This window comes from Carcharhinus amblyrhynchos, chromosome 3 (assembly GCF_965287045.1).
Source record: "Carcharhinus amblyrhynchos chromosome 3, sCarAmb.v2.hapA, whole genome shotgun sequence".
Taxonomy (NCBI): Eukaryota; Metazoa; Chordata; class Chondrichthyes; order Carcharhiniformes; family Carcharhinidae; genus Carcharhinus; species Carcharhinus amblyrhynchos.
Window position 1 is genome coordinate 62,117,546 of NC_137326.1, and position 27,280 is coordinate 62,144,825.

Here is a 27,280-nt window from a genome sequence, read left to right on the forward strand (position 1 = left end):
GTTCGATTCCGGGCTTGGGTCACTGTGTGGAGTTTGCACATTCACCCTCTGCTTGGGTGTCTTCTGGGTGCTCTGGTTTCCTTCCACAATCCAAAGATATATGGGTTAGGTTGATTAGCCATACTAAATTGCCCCCTAGTATCTGAGAATACATAGTTTAGAGGGATTACAGAGTTAACTATGTAAGGTTACGGGGATAGGGTCTGGGCGGGATTATTGTCGGTGCAGACTCGATGGGCCGAATGGCCCCCTTCAGCATTGTAGGGATTCTGTGTTTTTTCCAATCCTATGTGTCATTGCTTCGGTTCCTGTGTTGCTTTTGCATCCCTGTGCATCACTGCCTGTGTTCTTATGTTGCTGTGTTTTCCTATTTGTCTCTGCCTCTGTTCCTTTGTCACTATGCATTCCTGTGTTGCTATGTGTTTGTGTGTGTCACTACCTATGTTCCTGTGTCACTACATCTCTTGTGTGTTACTGCCTATGTTTTTGTGTTGCTCTATGTTCCTTTGTGTCAAATTCCTGTACTCCTGTGTTGCTATGTGTTCCTTTGCGACACATGCCTGTGTTCTTGTGCCACATGTTCTCGCATGTCACCACCTATGTTGTGCTATTTTCCTGTGTCCTTGCCCGGACAATGTCTGACTGTGGCAATGACTTTCTGTAAATCTACTCTCTCACGCAGAGTGACGTACTTACACAGCATTTCTACACGATGGGTGGACAGCAAGAGGAGCACCAGTCTGTCCAGTTGTTCCGGGAGTACCTGAGAATCAGAACTGTACACCCTCAGCCCGACTATGGTAAGGTAGATGGAATGATGTGAATTGTGCAGATGGAGATGGAGACACTTAACTCAGCCAATTCCTGAGTTACATATCTTCATCTTGTACATACTCACACACACACCAGCTTAGGTCTGCTGTTTGTTCAGTCAATTGTTTCTCTTTTTCTTGCTAACTTTGTTTCTGCTGAAGGGGAGGAGATGTTAGTATTGGATGAAGACATTTTCTATTGTGGATGCCCAGTGCAAGCACCAGCTGTTCCCAGGATTGGAACAGCACAGACAGGTCAGAGTAAAGAGCCTTCACTCTGCATCGTATAGTGTGCCACAATGTGGCATTTTTTCACATGAGCCATCCACCACATAAGTAAGTTTGTGAGTTGCTGAGGAATTAGTGGGGGCGGTTATACTGTCTGGCCATTCAGAATAAGGGGCTCCTTTCTGGTAGGTTCCTTACAGCTGACAAAGTCTTCCACCAAATCAGCACCTATGCCAGTGGTATTACTCGGTCGTCTTGAGCACGGTGTCTGTACTGACACTTCTGAAGATGTGCTTTTGTTTGAACTGTTTGTTAAGCCGAAACCTCATCTGCTTTAAAAACAGAACAAGATCCTGTGGGACCCTTTGAAGAAGAGTTAGGGAGTTCTTTCCTGGTCAGTATTTATCCTTGACTCAACACCATCAAATATAATAAAAGAAAATGCTGGAAATACTCAGCAGACATGAGAGAGAACTTCATCAAATTCAGTATGGATTTGTTTATCTCAGGGCTATTCTGAGAAAAGAGGAGATTGAGAGGAGATTTGAGAGATGTTTAAAATCATGACTGCTCTGATAGAGAATGACGGAACCTCCACAGCCCTCTAGGGTAGGGAATTCAAAAGATTTGCCAGCCCCTAAGTCGAGAAATTCTTCGTCATCTCAGTCCTAAATGGTGTATTCGGATATCTCTGGCTCTAGATTCTCCAGTAAGAAGTCTCACAACACCAGGTTAAAGTCCAACAGGTCTATTTGGTAGCAAAAGCCACTAGCTTTTGGAGCGCTTGCTGCTCCTTCGTCAGGTGAGAGTCCAACGCCGACATATCCACATCTAGATTCCCCGACGGGCAACAGCCTTCCTACATCTCCCCCTGTCGAGTTCTGTAAGCGGGGACTGTGGTTATGTTATTGGATTAGAGAATGTGTCCTTAAAACCCACCAGTTTGAGAATATTGAATTCAAATTTAAAAATCTGGAGCTGGGTATCAGTAAAAGTGACCTTGAGCTGTTGGCTTCATAAAAGCCAAGCTGGATTCATTAATGCTCTTCAGGGGAGACATTCTCCTGTTCTTAACTGCTCTGGCCTTTATGTGACTCTAAGCCCACATTTGACTTTTAAATACCCTCTGAAGTTGACAGGCAAACCATTCAGTAGTGCAAAACCAGACAACACCTCAACACCATCAGGGCAATTAAACATGGGCCATAAATGCCAGCTACACCCTGTAAATGTTTTATAAAAAAAGGCATGGATTCTTTCTGAGATTATTAATCATTTCTACATGTAAGCAGGTAAGATGTGAACAGGTAGCAATGGTTGGCACTTGTCTCTTCCTCTCAATTGGAACAGCTAGTCAAATGAACAGCAGACAATGCTGGGAATACTCAGGTCCTGCAGCATTCCATGGGCAGAGAAACTGAGTTAAATACTTCAGGAACCCACCAACTAGGAGTTTTGGGATGTCTTGTGGTGGCTGTGATTCCAAAACTGTTGTAGATTTAACAGTTTACAAGCAAGGCACAGAGCGGTTAGGCAGAATAAAAGGAAGAAGGTAGAAGTATTTAAATAGTAGAAGTGCAAGATAGGAAGAGGTGATAATTAGACAAGAGAAGAAAGAAAAATTGGATCAAGCAATGATATAAATGGTTACGATGTGGATATGCCGGCGTTGGACTGGGGTAAACACAGTAAAAAGTCTGACAACACCAGGTTTAAGTCCAACCGATTTATTTGATAGTAAACTCACTAGCTTTCGAGGTTACCCCCTTCGTCAGGTGAACGAAGGGGGTAACCTTGAAAGCTAGTGAGTTTACTATCAAATAAATCGGTTGGACTTAAACCTGGTGTTGTCAGACTTTTTACTATAAATGGTTACAGCAGCATAGCAGAGAGAAAGGAAGCATATAAACCCAATCTTGACGGTTAAGGCACCTTTGACCAAAGAAGAGCAGGTGAGCCTTGGGTTGTTGGCCATTGCTGTCTTGTGCACTGGTAGCGGATCCACGTCTCAGTTACCAGCCCATCCTACTGTATCTGTATCCCATCCCATCCCATTGTTTTGTGCTAATAGGATCTTCCAATGTGAAGTGTCTTGGTCTCAATTGTTACAAGTTGTCTTTATATCGGGCTTTTAGTATAATATGTCTCGTGCTTCTTACTTATGCTTAGTTTCTCTGGTCCCATCCGAAGCCGTGGGCATAAGGACATGGCTACCAGCTCCAGTGTATCGCAGTCAGCTCAGCACAGCAGTACAAAGAACAAAGCTGAAGCATCTGTTGAGTGGATGAACCATCTTGGTCTCCTCCAGAGATCCCCAACATTACAAATATCAGTCTTCAGCCAATTTGATTCACTACACATGATATCAAGGAAAGGCTGAAGGCACTGGATGCTGCAAAAGCCCTGGGCCCTACAAACTGTCTGTTTACTGACAGAGGTTTCCCATCTCAGTGTGAGTGTGTGTAGACTAATACTCCATTGTTACAGATGCTGCCTTGTGGCGAGAAGTTAAAATGAGTCAAACAACATTAGTAACATGGATTATCTGGTTACTTCCAAAACAGTCAGTATGTCATGTGTTACAAAGGGGAGGTTGATCTCCTCTCAAAGAACTAACATGCAACCACTCAAAGAGAAGTACTTCGCTTCATAATGTGTTAAAAAGTGTGAAAAGTAGTAATTTCTGTGCTTCAGTAACTTTTAATGTTTAAATCAAAATAACTACCTGAGACTCTGAAAAAGCAACAGGTAACACTTTATTTATCTAACTAACAATAAACAGGCTAATTAAGCTATTAACAAATCAAATAAAACACTATTCCAATGGAATGCTGTTTACATAAATAGAATTCCCACTTATTAACAAAAAAATAGAATTTCTAGTCACTCTCAAAATATAACCAGGTTTTATCTTGCAGAATCTTCTGTCTTCTTTGCTGACTTCACAATCTCCTGTTGGTACCTTTGCGGTTGAGATGAGGCTTTCTTTTAAGACATAAATGTGACTGTTATGCTGGCAGAGACAGTTGCTGGCTGTGCCTCACTCTCTCAAGCTGTGATGTGTGACTGAGGCTGGCTGACAGGCAGTTGCTGTTTGGCTTTCTGGAGCTGGGAGCTGTGGCTTATGTCTCTGATAACATACCAAAATCCCCACAATAGAATTGGTTTACAGGTTATCAAAACATCAAATTCAAATCTGATAGGCTGCTGATATTCAAATGCCTAGTTTAAACTGATTGGTTAAAATTCAAAAACAACCTGTTGTCTTGGTAGCACCACTGCCTAGCTTTGTGATACAATGTTTCACTCTATGCTCTGTGTATTGCAGTTGTACCTGCGTCTCTTTTAACTCTCTAAGCATAGCAAAAAGACTACCTTTTTTTAACAGACCATGCAATTTTACAACTCTTAGCATTTTAGAAGTTTTTAAAAATAATTTTACAAAAACTAACTTCACAACACAGGCAGCATTGAGATAGAGAGGAAGGACTGGTTAATACAACCTTTGTTTTGGAATGTCCCGAGCATGTGAATACTGCTATACAAACATGTACAGAGAGAGCTGATTCTACACTCCTCTTTGAAGAGAAAGCTGATTGGTGGTGACTTAACCAGATGATCACCATGTCTCAGTTGAGGGGCAGTGTTGAGACAACAGAGCCTGTTTCTCTATATCCACTCCATCAAAATCTTCCATAACTTTTTTATTTTGGTTGCTCCTCACCCTTTTTACAAAACAAAAGTGAATCAGCCTGTCAATGCTTTCCTGGTAAGTATACCCATGCTTTGCAAACCTTTTCTACCCTCTCGCCAATGTGCCTGTATTCCTTTTATAATGTGACAGAATGATAAAGGCACTGCTTCACTCACATCGGCTACTCATTGAGAGAGCTGTCCCAACAGACTAGTCAAGCACAGCCTGACATAGTCATACTCATCCAATCATACCTTGCGTCCAATGTCGCAGGCTTCTCCATCACTATCCCTGGGTGTGTCTGTTCCACCGGCAGGACAGAACCACCATTGACAGCCATGCCTTCAGCTCGTCCTGCCACTCCATCTCCTGAACCAACCCTCTTTTCTACATTCTTTAAGACATTCTTTCAAACCTATCTCTTTGACTAATCTTCTGGTCATCTGAACTCATATCACCTTATGCTGCTGGGTTAAAATCCTGGAATTCCCTCCCTAACAGCACTGTGGGTCAACCCACAGAAGATGAACTGCAGCGATTTAAGAAGGCAGTTCATCACCATTTCACAGGGGCAACGAGGGTTAGGCAATAAATGCTGGCCAGCCAGTGATGGCCATGTCCCACAAATGAATAAAAAAAAGTGGGTTTGATGTCAACTTTTAGTCTATAATGAGAAGTTTCTTGGTCTCAAAGCTACAAGTAGCCCTTACATTGGGCCTTTAATATAATATGTCTCAAGTGCTTCTTACTAATGCTTAGTTCCTCTGGTTCCATGTGAGGCAGAGGGCAACATGACATTGCCACTAGCACCAGTGTATCACAGTCAGCCCAGCACAGAGGGCAAAGGACAAAGCTGAAGCATTTGTCGAGTGGATGAACCATCTTGGACTAATCTAGAGATCCCCAGCATCACAGATGTCAGTCTTCAGCCAATTTGATTCACTCCATGTGATATCAAAGAATGGCTGAAGGCACTGGATGCTGCAAAGGCTTTGGAGCCTACAAACTCAGCTGCAGGCCTCATTACAACCTTGGTTCAAACATGGATGAAGGAGCTGAACTTGAGGTGGGATAAGAGTGACTGGCCTTGGCATCTAGGCAATATTCAACTGAGTCTGGCATCAAGGAGCCCTTACAAAAATTGATATCAATGGAAATCATAGAATCCCCTCAGTGTAGAAGAGGCCATTTGGCCCATCAAATCTGCACTGACTCTCTGACAGAGTGTCTTAACCAGGCCCTCTCCCCCACTGTATCCTGGTAACCCCGTATGTTCACCATGGCTAATCCATCCAACCTACTCATCTTGGGACACTTGATAATCAAGGGAAAACTCTCCGCTGGTTGGAGTCACCATAAGACCATAAAAAGTAGGAACAGGAGTAAGTCATTCAGCCCCTTGAACCTGCTCTGCCATTCAAAAGGATCATGGCTGATCTGACATTCCCCACTTGCATTTTCCTGCCCTTTCCCCATAATCCTTGATTCCCTTACCTAGCATGAAAGAATTTTCACACGATTGCAAATGGCAGCAAAGAGGAAAAAGGTCTGATAACCCAGAAGCTGATTTACTGTGCCTGGAAGGTCATGTTTAAGTACTTGGAATAGTTAGAACATAGAACATTACAGCGCAGTACAGGCCCTTCGGCCCTTGATGTTGCGCCGACCTGTGAAACCAATCTGAAGCCCATCTAACCTACGCTATTCCAATGTCATCCATATGTTTATCCAATGACCATTTAAATGCCCTTAATGTTGGCAAGTCCACTACTGTTGCAGGCAGGGCATTCCATGCCCTTACTACTCTCTGAGTAAAGAATCTACCTCTGACATCTGTCCTATATCCATCACCCCTCAATTTAAAGCTATGTCCCCTCGTGCTGGCCATCTCCATCTGAGATGGGCCAAATGGCACCATATCAATTCTGAGATATTGTTATTCTGTAAACAGATCGACTAGCAGTTGCTGGGCTTATCTCTGCACTCTTTGTTCAACAATGTTGTAACATTTGTAATTATCTAGTCCTTTGGCATCATCCCTGAATCTTAGGGAGACTAGAAAATTATGACCAGTGCCTCCGTAATCTCCATTCTCACTTCCCTCAGTATCTTTGGATCCATTTCATCCCTTCCTGGTATCTTACCAACTCTTAAGTACAGACACCCTATCCAATATCTCTGCTGTTTCAATTTGAACATAAGAACATAAGAAATAGGAGCAGGAGTAGGCCATCTAGCCCTTCGAGCCTGCCCCGCCATTCAATAAGATCATGGCTGATCTGTCGTGGCTCAGTTCCACATTCCCGCCCTCTCCCCATAACCCTTAATCCCCTCTCATCAAAAACCCATCAATCCGCGTCTTAAAAATATTTAGCGAAGTAGCCTCCACCACTTCAACGGGCAGAGAATTCCAGAGATTCACCACCCTTTGAGTGAAGAAGTTCCTCCTCAACTCTGTTCTAAACCGCCCCCCCCCTTTATCTTGAGGCTGTGCCCCCTAGTCCTACTATCCTTTCTGAGCGGGAAGAGTCTCTCCACCTCTATCCTATCCATCCCATTCATCATCTTATACGTCTCAATGAGATCTCCCCTCATTCTTCTAAACTCTAACGAGTACAAGCCTAGTTTATTCAGCCTCTCCTCATAGCTCAACCCCCTCAACTCCGGCATCAGCCTAGTAAACCTCCTCTGCACTCCCTCCAAGGCCAAAATATCCTTGCGTAAGTACGGCGCCCAAAACTGCACACAGTACTCCAGCTGCGGCCTCACAGCCCTATACAGCCGCAGCAAGACCTCCCTACTTCTATATTCAATCCCCCTCGCTATGAAGGCCAGCATCCCATTCGCCTTCCTGACCACCTGCTGCACCTGCAAGCTGGGTTTTTGCGACTCATGCACAAGGACCCCGAGGTCCCTCTGCACCGTCGCCTGCTGCAGTTTTTCACCACGTAAATAATAGTCCTTCCTACCATTATTCCTACCAAAGTGGACCACCTCGCACTTGCCAACATTAAATTCCATTTGCCATTTCCTGGCCCATTCGCCCAGCCTATCTAGATCCTTCTGTAGACTCTGCACACCCTCTGCACAATTTGCCGTTCCACCAATCTTGGTGTCATCAGCAAATTTTGACACCCTACACTCGGTTCCCTCCTCCAGATCATCTATATAAATGGTAAATAGCTGAGGCCCCAGCACCGACCCCTGGGGCACTCCACTAGTCACCATCCGCCAATCCGAAAAGCACCCATTGACCCCCACTCTCTGCCTCCTATTTGACAACCAATCCTCTATCCACGCTAACACCCTACCCCCAACTCCATGTCCCCTGACCTTCTGCAATAACCTCTTGTGAGGTACCTTGTCAAACGCCTTCTGAAAATCAAGAAAGACCACATCCACCGGCTCTCCTCTATCCACTGCCCTAGACACATCCTCATAGAACTCCAGTAAATTTGTCAGACACGACTTTCCTTTAACGAAACCGTGCTGCGTCTGCTCTATCAAGCAATTCCTCTCAAGATGCCTCGCTATTTCCTCCTTGATGACGGATTCTAACATTTTACCTACAACAGACGTTAAACTAACTGGCCTATAATTCCCTGCCTTTTGCCTGGCACCCTTCTTAAACAACGGCGTAACATTAGCCGCTTTCCAATCTTCCGGCACTTCCCCGGAATCCAGCGACGTCTGGAAAATAACCACCAAGGCATCCACTATCACCTCCGCCATTTCTTTCAGAACCCTCGGATGCGTTCCATCTGGTCCTGGCGACTTGTCCACAATCAGCCCCTCCAGTCTGTCGAGCACCACCTCTCTCGTAACAGTAATGTCATTAAGACCCTCCAGTCCTACCACCTTTCCATCTCTAACACCCGGCAAATTATTCACGTCCTCCTCCGTGAAGACAGAAACAAAAAAGTTATTCAGGACCTCAGCCATATCCCCATCCCCTACCACTAAGTCCCCTTTCTCATCCTCTAAGGGACCAACGTTCACCCTAGCCAGCCTCTTCCTTTTTATATATTTATAAAAACTCTTGCTATCCTTTTTTATATTAAGCGCTAGCCCGGCTTCATAGTTTCTCCTACCCTCCTTTATCAACTTCTTTGTCAATCTTTGTTGACATTTAAACCTCTCCCAATCCTCTTCTCGCCCACTACTCTTAGCTACTCTAAACGCCTCTGCTTTTAATTTAACACTTTCCTTCACCTCTCCTCCTACTGTCCTTTTTGACCATCGGAATAAATTTCTGCTGAGCACCAAGAAAGATCTCCTTAAAGATTCTCCACTGCTCCTCAGCAGACCTACCTTCCAACGCGCTCCCCCAGTCCACATTCTCCAATTCTTCTCTCATCCTACCGTACTCCCCTCTGTTCAAACAAAGGACACGCGTCCGGGAACCCACTTTCTCCTCCTCCATCTGCACCAGAAACTCCACCATACAATGATCACTCTCCCCAAGAGGATCCTTCACCGCAAGGTCCCTAATTCTACCCGCCTCATTACATAACACCAGATCCAAGATAGCTCGCTCCCTTGTTGGCTCCAACACACACTGTTCCAGGAAACTATCCCGGCAGCATTCCAAGAACTCCTCCTCGAGCCCACCGCGTCCAACATGGGTCGACCAATCTATATGTAGATTGAAATCCCCCATAACTACGGCCGTCCCAATCCTGCACGCCGCACTTATTTGCGCATTAACAGCCCGCCCCACCTCCAGCTCATTATTCGGGGGCCTATAGACGACACCCATCAGCATCTTCCTCCCTTTGCTGTTCCTAATCTCTACCCACAACGATTCCGCTTTCTGCTCCTTTCCATTGTTTGCTGGAGCAGAGGAGTGAAGGAGCAGAGAGAGAGATAAGAATTTACCTGTTAAAAACCTGTTTAAATAAGTTTAAAGCACTTTGTTCCTTGTAGAACTGTTTAAATCATTTAAAAACATTTTTGTGGGCTTTTTGTATTTACCTGTTTAAGAATTCTGAGGGAGTGGTTAGAAGGGAGTTGTGGACCAGCAAGCTTTAAATCAGCGCCAGGTTTAAAAAGAGGCCTGGTATAGACAGCGGGCAGCGTCAGAGCGGGCAGTGGAGTGAGGGAGAAGCAGAGTGAGCTACTAGGGCTTATTATCAAAAGGGCTTGAGAGAAAAAGGGCCAGGTAGTGCGTGTGGAAATTTTCAATACTACAGTGAATAATGGAGGGGCATGTGATGTGTTGTTTCTGTATGATGTGGGAACTGGTGGACCCCAGGGTCCTTCCCAGTGACCATGTCTGCAGTAAGTGCAGGTTGCTGGAGGAGCTCCAGCTCAAGGTAGATGAGCTAGCCACTGAGGCTCATCAAGGGGAGGGAGGGTGACATTGTCAATGGGGTGCAAGTGACATCCACCCCCCCTAGACTGGCTAACTCTAAGGGTCAGGATCAAGAGGGGGCTGCTGAGAGGAGGAAGGAGGGTGGGGAGAGGAGGCCTCAGCCTCTCAAGCTGCATAACAGGTTTGAGGTTCTTGCTTCCAGTCTGGACGAGGACGAGGGAGGTGAGGTTGGTGAGCAAACTGCACACAGTACAGTGATGCAGCAGGACATAGGCAAGGAGAAGGTGAAAAGTGATTGGGGATAGTGGGGTGAAGGGTATTGACACTGTCCTTTGTCACAATGACAAAGTGCACAGAAGGGTGTGTTGTCTGCCTGGTGCTTGGGTCCGGGATGTTGCATCTGGGCTGCAGAGGAACCTGGAGTGGGAGGGTGTGAATCCGGTCGTTGTGGTACATGTGGGTGCCAACGACGTAGGCAAAATGCGAACTGAGGATCTGGGGAGGGAGTATGAGAAGCTGGGAATGGAATTAAAGAGTAGAACCGACAAGGTGGTTATCTCTGGGCTACTGCCTGAACCGAGTGCAGACAGGCATAGGGTTGATAGGATTAAGGAAGTGAATGGGTGGCTCAGGGATTGGTGTGGGAGGAATGGGTTTGAATTTATGGGGCATTGGCATCAGTATTGGGGTAGGTGGGACCTGTTCGGGCGGGATGGGGTTGGTCTGAACTGTGCTGGGACCAGAGTGCTGGCGAATAGAGTGCTGGCGAATAGAGGACTGTAGACAGGGCTTTAAACTAATTGGGGGGGGTGGGGAGGGTGTGAGGGTAGGTGACATTACGGGGTCTAGAGTTGAGGAGAGGGTACAGGTAAGGGAAGAGGCCGAGGATGTCCCAATAATAGAGGGAGTAGGGGGCGTGAGTATGGTTGGTGGCGTTATGGCAAATAGGGTCCAGGTGAAGGCTGGGATGAAGGCTCTTTATCTGAATGCACGAAACATTCGGAATAAAGTGGATGAGCTGGTGGCGCAGATTGGCACAAATGGATATGACCTGGTGGCCATTACAGAGACGTGGCTGCAAGGTGACAGGGACTGGGAGCTGAATGTCCAGGGGTATCAAGTGTTTAGGAAGGATAGGCGGGAGGGAAAAGGGTGGGGCGTAGCTCTGCTGATTAAGGATAGCATCAGGGTGGTAGCAAGGGATGATATTGGAGCCAAGGAGCAGAAAGCGGAATTTGAAACCCTTCTCGTTTCTGAATTTCCTCCTCCTTCACCATGTCCTGGGTAGCATTGACATCCTTGGTAAAAATACATGCAAAGTAATCATTTAATACATCAGTCATTCCCCTCGCCTTCATGCATAAACCCCCTTTTTGGTCCCTAATTGGCCTCACTCCTCTTTTTATCACCCTTTTACTATTCATATACTTGTAAAAGATTTTGGATTCACTTTCATGTCCATTGCCAGTCACTTTCCATATAGTCTCTTTTAGCTTGTCTTTTTTTTCTCTATTTGTTTACGTGAGTTAGCAGTGTATAGGGGAGAGTTCCTTCATTCCACAGGTAAACGTGGCAAAGAGACATCTTGCTGTTGGGGGTCAGTCATCCCAGGACATCACAGCAGGAGTTCCTCATGATGGTTTATTGTCCCCAGGTCTCAGTTACCTGTTTATACAGCTTGAATGGTAATGGGACTTCTTCCCTCTCAGGATGTGTAGGGATTGCATGGGTCATGTTCCTATTTGATCTACAATTGAATCCAGTGGCGGCTAGTCACCAAAGAACTTGTTTTGTCTCTTTGTCATGTTTGTCTGTGGAATGAAGAATGTCTCCCCTGTACATTGCTAACTATTGCGGAGTAATAAAAAACATCACCTTCCAGGCATAGCAAATCAGCTTCTCCGTTATCAGACCTTTGCCTCTTTGTGAATACTTGTCTACATCCAATCATATGGATCTGAGTGATGGTAATAGATCTTCTGGTCACATTGAGATTGTCCCAGTCAATCATGATGTCACTTTCCATTCCCCTTCCAGGAGAGTCAGAAAAGCAAAGCAGGCCAATTCAGGGCAATATCTGGAATATTCCTCTTCCACCCCCTCAGGCAGTCTGGGAGACCACTCTGGCTGGATGGATGTTGGAGGATACTGAACTACTTCAGTGTGATTTCCACCCAGTCAGAAACTTGTTCACCTCTCGCTGGAAGGAACATAGTGAATTAGAGCCCACTCTCACACCCAACAGCCTGCTCCAGAGGTTCAGAATTTTCTGTAAAAGGAACCTACTCCTCATTGAACCTAGTCCTGTCCTGATCTGATTTAGCTGACGTAATTAATCCATGTAAACACTGTCTAGTTCTTATACAAACTTTGATCAAATTGCCCCTGAAATGACACTTTTGTAGAATGTAACATTCTACTTTCTTTGAGTCTTTTTGGGTTTTAAGCCAGGAATTAGGCTCGACACCCTTCCCTGCTCCCTTTTCACAGCTTACCCTGTGATTGGACTAAAACTGGACACAATATTCAGAGGCCTAACCAGGCCATGTACCAGAACAAAATAGTATGTTTTAGTTTACAGTGAATTATTCATCATTTGAATACACCTGAGGACCTTCTTGACTTTAACAATTATTTCACCGCGTTGGTCATGGGACTCTGAAGGTTAATGTATAAGAACACCCAGATCTCGCTCTTTCTACACTGATTTTAATTCTTTCCCCTCAACTTTATGCCATTCCTCCAGTTTGGAGAATAACAATGTTATAAAAATATTCAGCCTGCCTTAGTCTATCTGGATGTTGCAGGATTCATGGTGCCTGTGTTTTTTTCAGATGGTGCTATTAAGTTCCTGGAGAGGTTGAGTGTGGAGCTGGGTCTTCCTTGTAAGAAGTTTGAGGTGAGAGATTCATGCAGTGCTATAACAGACTTGCAATAAAGAATCTGGACTTTGTTCAGCTGTATAAAGCATTGGTGAGGCCACAGCTGGAGTACTGTGTGCAGTTTTGGTCGCTGCACTTACGCAAGGATATTTTGGCCTTGGAGGGAGTGCAGAGGAGGTTTACTAGGCTGATACTAGAGTTGAGGGGGTTGAGCTATGAGGAGAGGCTGAATAAACTAGGCTTGTACTCGTTGGAGTTTAGAAGAATGAGGGGAGATCTCATTGAGACGTATAAGATGATGAATGGGATGGATAGGATAGAGGTGGAGAGACTCTTCCTGCTCAGAAAGGACAGTAGGACTAGGGGGCACAGCCTCAAGATAAAGGGGGGGCGGTTTAGAACGGAGTTGAGGAGGAACTTCTTCACTCAAAGGGTGGTGAATCTCTGGAATTCTCTGCCCGTTGAAGTGGTGGAGGCTGCCTCGCTAAATATTTTTAAGACGCGGGTTGATGAGTTTTTGATAAGTGAGGGGATTAAGGGTTATGGGGAGAGGGCGGGAAAGTGGAACTGAGACACGACAGATCAGCCATGATCTTATTGAATGGCGGGGCAGGCTCGAAGGGCTGGATGGCCTACTCCTGCTCCTATTTCTTATGTTCTAATGTTCTTATGTTCAACCCATGAAATGTGGGGAGGGCTGGGGGAAGAAATAGGAGGCATAAGAATTGTCTGAAGCACAGTTCTCCTTTTTTAGTGATCTTTTTAGCAAGGTCCCAGCAGATTGCTTCTCTCAGGTAATGCACCTAGCAAAATGGTCTTGGTGCACATATCCACCTGACATTGCTGTGTCACCAAGGGCAGGAAGTTGCATGGCAACACCACCATCTTCGCCTCTAAGTCACTCACCAACCTGTCTTGGAAATGTAGTCTAATTGTCAATTGTTGTAAAAACCTGTCCAGTTTATTAATGTCCTTTAGGGAAGCAAATCTGCTAACCTTACCTGGTCTGGCTTAAGTGTGACTCTGGATCCATAGCAATGGTGAATGTCCTGAAATGGCTAACCTATTCAGTTCAAGGGTAATTAGGGATGGACAATAAATGCTGGCTCAGTCAGAGATGCCCACATCCAATGAGTGAATGGTTCAAGATGGTGGCTTGTCACCATTCATGGGCGATGAATGAATAAATAAACTCTGCACACAGTACGAGAGAAACACTGCACAATGACTTGAGGGTGACACTTGGGAGGGTAAATGGAGCCCTTGGATTTACTGCTGTTGTGCACTGTGGGAAATGATTTCAGTTGCCCTTACAGGTGAGATGGATTACTGCAGGTAGAAGATCATATGTGGGAGGTGCTGGAGTGAACAGTAGAGGATCTCGCATTTTTGTTTTGTTCAAGTTTTCCTATTCCCGTGAAACTTCAACACCTCACTATCTAGTCTCTGTAGACTTCAGTTCATCCAAATCCCTGTGGCCTACACCCTATCGTGCACTAAAATCCTTCATGCCTATCATCATGAGCCTTGCTGACCAATATTGACTCCTGGCTCCCCAAGAAAGAATTCTCTCTATTCAGATTCCTCCATGGTCTTATCCCTTCCTCTCTGTAACCTTCACCTAGTTTGCAACTCTCAAACTCTCCATTTCTCTGACACTGGCCTCTGTATGTTTCTGATTTGCATTGTACCAGCAGTGGTGACTGGACTTTCCACTGACTAGGTCCTAAATCTCTCCCTGAACCTTTTCACCTCCTTCTCTTTCTATAATAGGAGGTAGTGGAGTTGTCACTGAACTAATAATTGAGACCCAGTAATATTGTGGACCTAGATTCAAATCCCACCACAGCAGATGGTGAAATTTGAATTGAATAAAAATCTGCAATTAAAAATTTAATGAAGACCATGAAATCATTGTCGATTGCAGTAAAAACTCATGTGGTTCACCAGTGCCCTTTAGGAAAGGAAATTTGCCGTGCTTACCTGGTTTGGCCTACACGTGGCTCCAGAGTCACGGCAATTAGATTGACTCTTAAAATGCCTTCTGAAATGAAATGAAAAAACAAGCTAGTTAGTTCACAGGCAATTAAAAAAAACTCATTTCTTTGACTAAGCTTTTCCTAATGTCTTAATTTTTTAGCACAATGTCCTCTGCTTATGTTTGGGTGAGGTGCTTTATTTGTCACAGGCTCTGTATAATTTTCCATTGCTGTTTTGAGTGCAGAAGAACTATGTGTGTATGTGTAAGTGCAAAGCTTTATCTTCTTGTCTAGGTTCACCCAGGGCGTACAGTTGTCATCATTACTTGGGAGGGAACAGATCCCAAGCTGAAATCTATTCTCTTCAACTCCCACACCGATGTTGTACCGGTCTTTGAGGTAAGCTCCATTGAGGAGAGCGATGGGGATGTGGGTTGGAATTCTACTTGTGGAACTGGGCTCACTCCATATTTCTATGTTCAGGAGCACTGGAAACATGACCCATTTGCAGCGGTGAAGGACCAGCAAGGGAATATATATGGCCGAGGGGCACAGGACATGAAGTGTGTCACCATTCAGTGAGTTGATCAACTGGCTGCTTAGAAGTAAGGATGTCCAAGCACTGAGACTTGAGTCTGACAAATCCTGAATCAGTTCCCTGTCTGTACTGAATGAGCTCATCTCAGTTTGGTCAGAATTACGGGCTCACTGACTCAAATAAATACCTTAGATTCAGGTCAAAGTGTGCCCTGAGGTGTTTTGGGGAGGGGGGCTGTGCAGGGGAGCTTTACTCTGATCTAATCCCGTGCTGTACATGGCCTGCGAATGTTTGTTGGGGACAGTGTAGAGGGAGCTTTACTCTGTATCTTATCCCGTGCTGTACCTGTCTTGGGAATGTTTGATGGGGACTGTGTAGAGGGACCTTTATTCTGTATCATCCTGTGCTATACTGTCCTGGGAATGTTTGATGGGGATAATGTAAAGGAAGCTTTGTTCTGTATCTAATCCCACGCTGTACTATCCTGAGGGTGTTTGAAAGGACACTGAAGTTCCCCAGCAGTGCACTTCTTTCTCAAAACTGTAAAACTATCTTGAAATGGAAATGTTTGGTGGGGAAAGTGAGATATAGTGCTGTTTATGTGGCTCAGTGGATAATTAAGCCCTGAACTGGTTTTAATCTTGTTGATTGCAGAGGTATTTCACTTTTGTCTCTTTCAGATATATTGAAGCAATTCGGAAGTTGAAATCAGAAGGGAAACGATTTCCTCGGACAATTCACCTGTTATTTGTACCTGGTAACTATGAAAAGGGTTTGAACTTCTCCTTGTAAACAGGCAGTTGTATAAGTTCTTAGTGCAGCAACTGTCTCAAATTCCTTTATCCGCAATACTTTGACAAAAATGTTGTTTTCTATGTCATTTTGAGGGGGGATCTTACTGAGACGTATAAGATGATGAAAGGGATGGATAGGGTAGAGGTGGAGAGGTTCTTCCCGCTCAGAAAGGACAGCAGGACTAGAGGGCACAGCCTCAAGATAAGGGGGGGACAGTTTAGAACAGAGTTGAGGAGGAACTTCTTCACTCAAAGGTGGTGAATCTCTGGAATTCTCTGCCCGTTGAAGTGGTGGAGGCTACCTCGCTAAATGTATTTAAGACGCGGGTAAATAGGTTTTTGGTAGGCAAGGGGATTAAGGGTTATGGGGAGCGCGGGAAAGTGGAACTGAGCCACTTCAGATCAGCCATGATCTTATTGAATGGCGGGGCAGGCTCGAAGGGCTAGATGGCCTACTCCTGCCCCTATTTCTTATGTTCTTATGTTCTTATTTTTGTTTGTCAGAAGCCTGTTTAGTTCAGTAATATAAAAAAATTTGATTTTATTTATTATTGTCACATGTATTAATATACAGTGAAAAGTATTGTTTCTTGTGCACTGTACAGGCAAAACATACTGTTCATAGTGAAGGAAACAAGAGGGTGCAGAATGTAGTGTAACAGTCATAGCTAGGGTGTAGAGAAAGATCAACTTAATGCAAAGTAAGTCCATTCAAAAATCTGATAGCAGCAGGGAAGAAGCTGTTCTTGAGTCGGTTAGTACGTGACCTCAGACTTTTGTATCTTTTTCCCGACCGAAGAAGGTGGAAGAGAGAATGTTCGGGGTGTGTGAGGTCCTTAATTATGCTGGCTGCTTTGCCAAAGCAGTGGGAAGTATAGACAGAGTAAATGGATGGGAGGCTGGTTTGCATGATGGATTGAAAGGGTAGGGTGGGACCAAAGTATCCAGAGAATCCTGGATGTCAAGGAATATACAGGATTGGATAAGGAACAAAAGAGAGACTATAAAAAAGAGGTTAGAGCAAGGAGAGGCATGAAAAAACTCTCAAATGGAATGCAAAGTGTGAGGTGATGCATTTTAGGAGGATGAACAAGACAAGGGAATATATGATGAACGGTAGGATGTTAGGAAGTATCAGAGGACCAGAGAGACCTTGAAGTGCGTGTTGAAAAATCCCTGAAGGCAGCAGTGCGGGTTAATAAGGAAGATATATGGGATACTGGTCTTTATTAGCCAAGATGTAGAATATAAGCACAGGGATGTTATGGTGGAGCTGTATAAAACACTGGGTAGGCCACAATTAGAGTACTGTGTGCAGTTCTGGTCCCCACATGACAGAAAGAATGTGATTGCACAAGAGAGGGTGCAGAGGATATTCACTGGTTTGCTGCCTGGGCTGGAACATCTCAGCTATGAAGGGAGGTGGATTGGCTGGGACTGTTTTCCTCAGAGTAGGGAAGGCTGAGGGGGGACTTCATCGAGATGTACAAAATAATGAGGGAAATCGATATGGTAGCTAGGAAGAAACTTTTCCTCTTAATTGAGGGGTCAATAACCAGGAGAAATGGATTTAAGGTAAGAGTTAGGAGATTTAGATGGAATTTGAGGAAAAACGATTTCACCAGAGGGTGGTGGGAATCTGGAATTCACTGCCTGAAAGAGTGATATGTGCAGGAACTCTCACAACATTTAAAAAACATGTAGATGAGCACTTGAAATGCCATATCATACAAGGCTATGGACCAAGCGATGGAAAATGGGATTAGAATAGATAGGTGTTACAAAGTTGAGTAGAATGTTAGAATTTGGTGTTTGTAAACTTATTTAAAAAATTATAAAAATGTTTTCTCTGTGCTTAGAAGTTCAAAAAAATGCAGGTGTATATGAAGCACACAGACAAGAAATGGGATTGCCTTGGTAACGGGCTTCAGGCTTTTGATTATTTTTTGAATTTAGCCAATCAGATTTGTATCAGCCTACCAGCAACCTATTAGATTTGAAATTGATGTTTTCATAATCTGAGAACTAATCAGATTGTAAGAAATAGTGATCTATCACCTCCGGTTTAAAGGAAGGGAAGCAGAAAAACAACTGCCACCTGCTGAATAATAGCTTAATTCAGCTCTCAGAAAGAGAGAGAACTGCTGGCTCTCATGGCCTCATGTAAGTCTTAAAATAAAGCCTCATCTGGATAGTGTTATGAAGGGGAGGTTGATCCCCTGTCTGAGAGCTAATACCTAACCATTCAAAGAGGAGCACCTCCCTTATAATTTGTTAAGAGTGAGTGAGAAATAGTATAGTCTGCTCTTCAGCAACTTTTAGTGGTTAAATCAAAATAGCTATATAAGACTCTCTCTGTAAAATCAACAAGAAACCCTTTATTTATCTAACTGACAGTGAACAGGTTAACTGAACTATTGACAAACTGAATAAAATACTATTCTAATACAATACTGTTTAGATAAATACAATTCCCACTTATTAACAAAAAAAATAGATTTTTTTAGTCACTGTCAAAACACAACCAGTTTTATCTTATGGAATCTTCTGTCTGGAATCTCTGGCTTAAGTTGGTACCTTTTCTGTTCAGATGAGTCTTTGAGCTAAAAGCTATTAGCTGTGGCAGAGAGAGCTGTTGTTATGTCTCTCTGGAGCTGGCTCTTACATGCCTGATTACATACCAACATCGCCATAGTAGGATTAGTTCTCAGATTATCAAAACATCAAATTTAAATTTAATAAGCTATTGTTAGCTAAGTGACTAGTTTAAACTGATTAGGCTAAATTCAAAAACAGCCTGTTGTCTTGGTAACATTACTGCCTGGCCTCTTGATACAATGTTTGAGTCTGTGTGTTGCATGCACCTGCATCTTTTTTCTGAAAAAAAAACACCTTTTTAACTGACAATTTTACAAATACCAACTTCGCAACACCTCTCCCCTTAAGAGTAAAATGAACCATTATCATGAAAAGATGGCTTCATTTTTATTTATTTTTATGTGATAAAACATCTGCAATAATAACTTACAATATGTGCAATCTGTAAATTAAATGCTTGTAACATAAGACGCTAATGATGTAGTCCTTAAATCTTTCCAGAATTGTCAAAGGATTGTGATCGGGATACGCAATCATCTTGATGCATTGTTTGTAACATAAACATTAAAATGTTGTAAGGCCATCACTAAACTCAATAACTCTTTTGCAACAGTAAAATACTTTATCTGTTGGAAATTGAGTGTTTTTGAAAAATAACTGACTGGTCTTTCAATTCCCCAGTCATCCTCCTGTAACAACACAGCTCCAATATCTACTTTTTAAAGGATTTCAAAAAGTTTGGTGTGGCTGAAACAGATGTGATGGTTAACACTGCTTACAAATTCTCAAATGCCTCCTGGCATTGTTCTAGCCATAGAAATTTCATGTTCTTTTTTAACAAATCTATTAATGGTGTCACTATGCTACTAAAGTTTGGTATGAATTTCCTGTAGAATCTGCTCAATCCCAAAAATCATAGCACCTCCTTCTTCACTGATGGTCTTGGAAATTTCTCGATAGCCTTTGTCTTCCTGTTTCTCAGTGTCATCCATCTGTATCCGATGTTGTGTCCTAAGAATGTCCTTCGCAAATTCTGTGTTTGCCAAGTTAATGACCAACTTTGCCTTCTGTAGTCTCTTGAAGAGCTCTGCCAAATGCTCCATGTGATCTCTCCATGAATGATTGAAGATCACCAAAGATTCTGAAGAGAGAGAACCTATCTCCATTTGGAGAGGCAAGGTTTGATCAGTGATAGTTAGCATGCTTTTGACAGACGGAGGCCATGCCTAACAAATTTGATTACATTTTTTGAGCATGTAACCAAATATGTGGATGAGGGTTGTGTGGTTGATGTAGTTTACATGGATTTCAACAAAGCCTTTGACAAAGTCTCATATGGGAGACTTATTAAGAAGGCAAATGCACATGGGATACAGGGTGATCTGATAAGGTGGGTTCATAATTGGCTTAGCACTAGGAGACAGAGGGTGATGATCAGCTGCTTTAGTAACTGGTGACAATGGCGTACTGCAGGGATCCATGTCGGGCCTTCTATTGTTCATCATTTATATGAATGACATATGACCATGTCGTGGGAGGCGGGGGTAGGATCAGTAAGTTTGCCAATGACACAAAGACTGGCTGGGTTGTTAGCAGTGAGGTTGAGTGTCTTGGGTTACAGGAAAATATACACAAGATGGTCAAATGGGCAGATAAGTGGCAAATGGAATTTAACCCTGAAAAGTGTGAGGTGATGCACTTTGGAAGGAATAGTTTGACAAGGAAGTAAACTATGAAAGGTCTGACACTTGGAATTCCAAGGAACAAAGGGACCTTGGCTTGTTTGTCCATTGATTTCTGAAGGCGGAAAAGCAGGTTAATAGGGTAGTGAAAAAGGCATGTGGCACACCCGCTTTTATTAATTGGGGTATATGTTACAAAAGCAGAGAAGCCATGATGGAGTTATATAGAACTTTGATGAGGTCACATTTGGAGTACTGTGTGCAGTTCTGGTTGCCACAAAATAGGAAGGATGTGAATGCATTGGTGCAGAGGAGATTCACCAGGACATTGCCTGGGATGGAACATTTAAGTTATAAAGAGAGGTTTGATAGGCTTGGGTTGTTTTCTCAGGAGCAGAGAAGACTATGAAGGGGACCTGATTGAGATTTTGAAGATTATGAGGGGCATAGACAGGGTGGATAGGGAGCAGCTGTTCCTCTTAGTTGGAGGGTCAACTATGAGGGGACACGTTAAAAACGATGGTGGGGAGTTTAGGGGGGATTTGAAAAAAAACGTTTTTACCCAGAGGGTGGCGACAGTCTGGACTGCACTGTCTGAGAGGATGGTGGAGGCCTCATATCCTTTAAAAAGTACCTGAATGAGTACTTTGCACCCCATAACATTCAAGACTATGGGCCAAGTGCTAGCAAGTAGAATTAGGTGGGCAGGTCTGGACCTTTTATGCATCGGTGTGGACTTGATGGTCTGAAGGGCCTCTTCTGCGCTGTAGTATTCTGTGATTCTGTGAAGTCATCTATGTAGATTGCACAATTAGTCAATCCTGCAACAACTCTGTTCATAAGCCTTTGAAAAGTATCTGGTGTGTTTTTCATTCTGAAGGGCATTACTTTAAATTGATATAGCCCATTTGGGGTCACAAAGGCAGAAACCTCTTTTGCTGTCTTGACAAAGGTACTTGCGAGTAACTGCGAAGTAAGACCAACTTTGTGATGTAAGTCGCTTGTCCTACTTTTTCCACTCAATCCTCCAGCCTTGGAATTGGGTATGAATCAGATTTAGTGACAGCGTTGACCTTTTGATAATCTACGAGGAGTTGTTAAGTACCATCAAGTTTGAAGACCAACACAATTGGAGAACGTCGCTTGCTTTGACTCAGCTCTTTGATGTCATCTTGTAGCATCGCTTCCACTTCCTTCTGAACCTGTGCTGCTTTGAGAGGATTATGCCATTGGGGTACTGTTTTATTGGAACAGCATTCCCTACGTCAACCTCATGTACTATATCATTAGTCCTCCCTATTCAATTTCTACATAGGTTCTCATAGCACTGTAATAAATCTTTCAATTCACTTCTGTGTTCCTGGAACAGATAGCCCACTACCCTATTCCATTCCTTAAGGACTTCTTCATTATCCAGTTTATTCTGAGGCACATCAAAGTCCACATCATCTGAATTTGATTCCTCATTCTGAGTGGCAATAACTAATACCTGTTTCTCCGGTTCCCTTTCCCTGTTTTAGCATATTCACGTGACATATCCTCTACATTTTTTTCCTATCTGGCATCTTTACCAGATAATTCACTTGATTTAACTTCTTCTCAATCTGATAGGGACCACTAATCCTTGCTTTAAAAGGATCTCCTACCACCAATATTTTATCCCCACAGGCAAATGTACAAATTTTAGATTTCTTATCTGCTTCTTGTTTCTTTAAGTGCTAGGCCACCTTCAAATGTTGTCTAGCTAATTCACCCACTCTTCTTAATCTTTCTTTCACCTCAGATACATAATCCAACTGTGAGATTTCTGACTTCGGCCCTACCAACTTCTCCTTAATTAATTTTAAAGGTCCTCTTGTATCCAAATATCAATTCAGATGGAGTCAATTCATTTGGAGCATCTCTAATAACAAATAATATAAAAGGGATACCTTTATCCCAATCAGTTGGGTAGTCCTAGCAAAAAGTCCTCAACATGGTTTTTAGGGTCTGATGTCTGATGTTCCCTGGAACTCAAGATGGTATGCACTCAACTTAAAGTGTCTGATGCCTAAACTATCCATGACCACCTCAAATAATTTGGCAGTAAAATTGGATCCTTGATCTGATTGTATCTCCCTGGGTAATCCGTAGTGGATAAAGCAAGCAAGCAACTCCTCCACAACTTTTTAATGGGTAAAGGGAGCAAACAACTCCTCCACAACCTTTTTTGCCTTGATATTCTATAAAGGAATTGCCTTTGGAAACCTATGGACACATCCATTACAGTCAGCAAATACTCGTTCCCACTTTTGGTTTTAGGGAGGGGACCTACACAATCAACAATAGTCCATGTAAAAGGTTCTTCAAATGCAGGAATTGCCATCAAGGGTGCTGGTTTTATCGCTGCCTGAGGCTTACCTACCATCTGACATTTATGACAGATACAGCAAAATTCAACCACATTTTTATGCAATCCAGGCTAATAAAAATGCTTCTGTATCTTAGCCTGAGTCTTCACTCCTAGATGACCTCCTTCAGGTAATTCGTGTGCTACCTACAATACTGTCTGTCTGTATTCCACTGGCAACACAATCTGGTGAACATTTACCCATTTCTCATCTGCACTAACCTGCCAAAGTCTCCATTTCCACCTTATGGTTTTATCCTAAAGGTGGAAATTCTGGAACACGCTCTGATTCTTTTCTGTATAGGCTTTAAGGATATATATCCTTTATTGTCTTACCTTTCTGTTGTAACTCCATTAATCTTTCAGAACTAAATGCATCCGCTTAATCCTCTCCTTGCTTAGATTTTTCCTTTATGATCTCATCAGTGTCTCAGCTAATTGGACCTCAACCCCTTCAGCTTTCTCTTTTGTTCTCCTTTACTGTTTTAACTTATGGTTTGGGATCTTGTCACTACCCTGTCCAGGAAAACTCCAGGGTATTTACACTTTCCAAGGATAAACTGTATTCCTGGAATAGCTAAGTTTTCTATCACTCCCTCTATCACTTCCCCAGTCTTGATTGGACAGTCTCACCTTATCTTACATAGGGGAACACAATTCCTCTTTCCATTTATTCCACAGATTACCATTCTCTTGGGCAATATTTCAGAAGAAGTGCAAATATTTTCATCTCTTCCTATTAGAGACAGACTAGTTCTTGTATCTCTCAATATTTTTATCTCTCAATATTCTTTACCTATTCCCCTTTCGCTACCTGAGTAAATCTTATCCACAGAGCTGAAGTCTTTGAAAATATCGCACACTGTCTTATTATCCAGGCCATATCTAGGTTGTGCATTCTCATTCAGTTCCTTGACTTCTGTTGATATTTTGTTCATTGTTTTAACCAGTTCCACCTGTTGGGCATCTTTTATCACATCCTTTTTCCCAGTACCTTTCCTAAGCCCCAGCAGTGCACCTTTGTGTGTCCCACCTTATTAGAGTGAAAATACCTGAGGTCTTTCACCTCTTTTCTACCTTCTTGGGTTTCTTTCTTCACAGGTAATTGTTCCCAGTGTGATCTGATTTTTGTTTTTCATTAAAGGATTTCCCTCTTTCCCAACTTCTATCCCTCTTGGAATGAAATTTCTGCCGGTAGCTAGATTTCAATTTATGCACTAATGTGTATTCATCTGCCATCACTGCAGCTCTTCTCACTGTTTCAACTTTCTGTTCTTCAACGTAAGTTCTTAACACTTCAGGAATTAAGTTTTTAAACTCCTCCAGTTGAATAATACCTCTAATAGCCTCATTTGTCTTCTCTATCTTTAATGCCCTCATCCATCTGTCAAAGTGGCTCTGCTTAATCCTTTGAAACTCAATATATGTTTGACCTGGTTCCTCCCTCACATTTCTGAACTGTTGTATATATGCTTCTGATACCAATCCATAAGCATTCAAAACACTTCTTCATACTTTCCTGACATCTCCTTTGACAGTGCTGCAAAGATCTCAGTAGCCCTGCCAACGAACTTGGTCTGAATTAACATTACCCACATCTCCTGTGGCCATCGTAGTCAATTTCTCTAAGGAAATGAAAAAGGCTTCTGCATCTTTTTCATTAAATTTTGGTAATGTTTGGACATATTTGTATTTATCCCTACTAGATGGTAGGCTGTGCTTAATTTGCTCACCATCACTTCCATCTTGTACTTTTACTTCTGTCATTTGAACTCTTTTTGCTTCAACTTCCAACTTCAACTTTTTCAACTCAAACAAGCTTTCCCTTTCTCTTCTGCTAGGGGCCTCCTCTCTCTTTCCTTCTCTCTTTCTTCTCTCTCTTTTTCTTCTGCTAGGGCCTTCCTCTCTCTTTCTTCTCTCTCTTTCTTCTCTCTCTTTCTTCTCTCTCTTTTTCTTCTGCTAGAGCCTTCCTCTCTCTTTCCTCTCTTTTTCTAACTCCAGCCTTTTAAGTTCACTTTCTAACTCCAATCAGTCTCATTTGCAATTTAATTCTTTTCTAACTCCTCTGCAGTTGACTGTTTCTCTGATATATCTAAATGCTTGGTTATCTCCGTTACAATTTCAGCTTTCCTATTATTCCTGGTTAAACCCAATTTTAGCCTATTTGTCAATTCTACAAATGTTGTCTTTTTCTGACTTTCTGAACTTTCTTGGCACATTTGAGAAACATCTTCAACCCCCAGAACCTCTTTAATCTTTTAAAGTGTGTGACAGAAGGGATAATGTCAGTGCTTCAGCAACTTTTAGGACTGCAGGGAACGACAAAGGTTGTGAATGTAGCCCAATCCATCACGCAAAGCAGCCTCTATCCATTGATTCTGTCTACACTTCCTGTTGCCTCAACACAGCAGCCAGTGTAATTAAGGACACATGCATCCTGGACATTCTCTCTTCCACATTCTTCCTTCGGAAAAAAGATACAAAAGTCTGAGGTCACGTACCTATCAACTCAAGAACAACTTCTTCCCTGCTGCTGTCAGACTTTTGAATGGACTTATCTTGCATTCATTTGATCTTTCTCTACACCCAAGCTATGACTGTAACACTGCATTCTGCGCTCTCTCGTTTCCTTCTCTATGAATGGTATGTTTTATCTATATAGTGCACAAGAAACAATACTTTTCACTGTATATTCATATATGTGACAATAGTAAATCAAATCAAACTTACAGTGATTAAATCAAAATAACTATCTGAGACTATGTTAAACCAATAAGTAACATTTTATTTATCAAATTAACAGTGAACAGATTAACCAAACTATTATCAAATCGAATAAAACACTATTCTAATGGATCGTTATTTAGATAAATATAATTCCACTTATTAACAGAAAACGTAGAATATTTAGTTACTCTCAAAATTTTAACCAGGTTTGTCATCTTCCAGAATCTTCTATCTTCTTTGCAGATTTCTTCTGTCTTCACTATCGAGATGAGGCTTTCTTTTAAGACATAAATGAGGCTGTTACAGTGGCAGAGATAGTTGTTGTCTGTGTGTCCTTTTCAAGCTATGAGCTGTTCCAGAGGCTGGCTGGCAGAGGCATTTGCTGTCTGAGGCAGTTGTGGTCTGGTTCTCTGAAGCTGGGAGTTGTGGCTTATACCTCTGACGACATATCAAAATCCCCACAATTGGATTGGTTTACAGGTTACCAAAACATTAAATTCAAATCTGATAAGCTGCTGTTATTCAAATGTCTAGTTTAAACTGATTGGTTAAAATTCAAAAACAACCTGTTGCCTTGGCAGCAGTACTGCCTAGCTTTGTGATACAATGTTTCACTCTGTGCTCTTTGTGTACTTGCATTTTGCACATGCATCTCTTTTAAAAACACTACTTCTTAAAATTTCATATGTTGAAATTTTACAACTCTTAGCATTTTACAATTTTTAAAATAATTTTACAAACAATAACTTCACAAAAATATTAATGTCTGGGATAGACAGAATTTTGGTCTCTGGGAATTAAAGGATATGGGACGTGGAAGAGAAAGTGGTTGAAGCCTAAGACCAACCCTGATCATATTGAATGGTGGAGCAGACTCAGTAGGCTGACAGGTCTACTCTTGCTCCTATTTCTTGTGTTTCTATGTGCAGCTTAGGGGCAACTTTCAGCCTGATTCGAGAAACTTAAACATAAAAACATCGATTAACACATCCCTAGTGCAATACTCGGTATCTGCTGCTCTGTTGGAGATGCCTTTGTTACAGAAAGGATATTAAACTAAGTCCTTTACCTTCTCATCTCCTCATCCTCCACTGCTTACCTTGTAGCAGCTTCCTGAAGTGGGTACAGGGCAAGGAGAAAGTGGAAGGTGCATGCAGGGCGAAGGGGAGGTATGCGCAGGCCAAGGGGGAAGTGGGAGCTGGGTGCAAGCTGAGGAGGAAGTGGGCTGTGGGTGCAAGGTGGGGGGAAGTGGGAAGTAGGTGCAGCATAAAGAGTAGGAGGATTCAGGGTGAGAGGGAAGTGGAAGGTGGGTGCAGGGCAAAGGCGAGGGAGAAGTGGGAGGTGTGTGCAGTTGAAGGGAAGGTGTGTGCAGGCCAAGAGGGAAGAGGGAGGTGGGTGCAGGATGCAGGGGGAGGGGGAAGTGGGAGGTGTTTGTAGGGCAAGAGGGAAGTGGGAGGTGGGTGCAAGGTGAGGAAAAGTGTGCAGAGCAAAGGGGAGATGGGAGACAGGTACAGGGGGAGGGGGAAGTGAGAGGTGGGTGCAAGGGGAGGGGGAGATGGCACAGGGTTGGTGGACACAGCAGTCTTTCCATATATAAAGTGGCCAAATTCCGGTTACTATATCTGAGACGACTTTCTGTGATG

At 43.0% G+C, this 27,280-nt stretch overlaps 1 protein-coding gene and 1 long non-coding RNA gene across 6 annotated transcripts in view; one reads left to right on the forward strand and one right to left on the reverse strand.

The window, feature by feature from the left end:
• The window catches only part of LOC145340242 (aminoacylase-1B-like), a 58,838-nt gene that overhangs the window by 14,050 nt on the left and 17,508 nt on the right, over window positions 1-27,280 (forward strand). For 4 of the 5 annotated variants that reach the window (XM_080184698.1, XM_080184689.1, XM_080184711.1 and 1 more), the window contains exons 2-6: window positions 683-800; window positions 12,883-12,947; window positions 15,204-15,308; window positions 15,393-15,487; window positions 16,128-16,204. In XM_080184698.1, the coding sequence (XP_080040824.1) occupies window positions 683-800; window positions 12,883-12,947; window positions 15,204-15,308; window positions 15,393-15,487; window positions 16,128-16,204 (460 nt within the window). Of the gene's footprint in view, window positions 1-681; window positions 801-12,882; window positions 12,948-15,203; window positions 15,309-15,392; window positions 15,488-16,127; window positions 16,205-27,280 lie in introns of all 5 variants that reach the window. The other variant, XM_080184717.1, reaches the window with a different exon arrangement.
• Window positions 2,903-26,792, reverse strand: LOC145340278 (uncharacterized). The gene is made up of 3 exons (XR_013886229.1): window positions 25,826-26,792; window positions 14,914-14,974; window positions 2,903-4,170 (listed from the first exon to the last, which is right to left on the reverse strand). It is a non-coding gene; the product is annotated as an uncharacterized LOC145340278 (long non-coding RNA).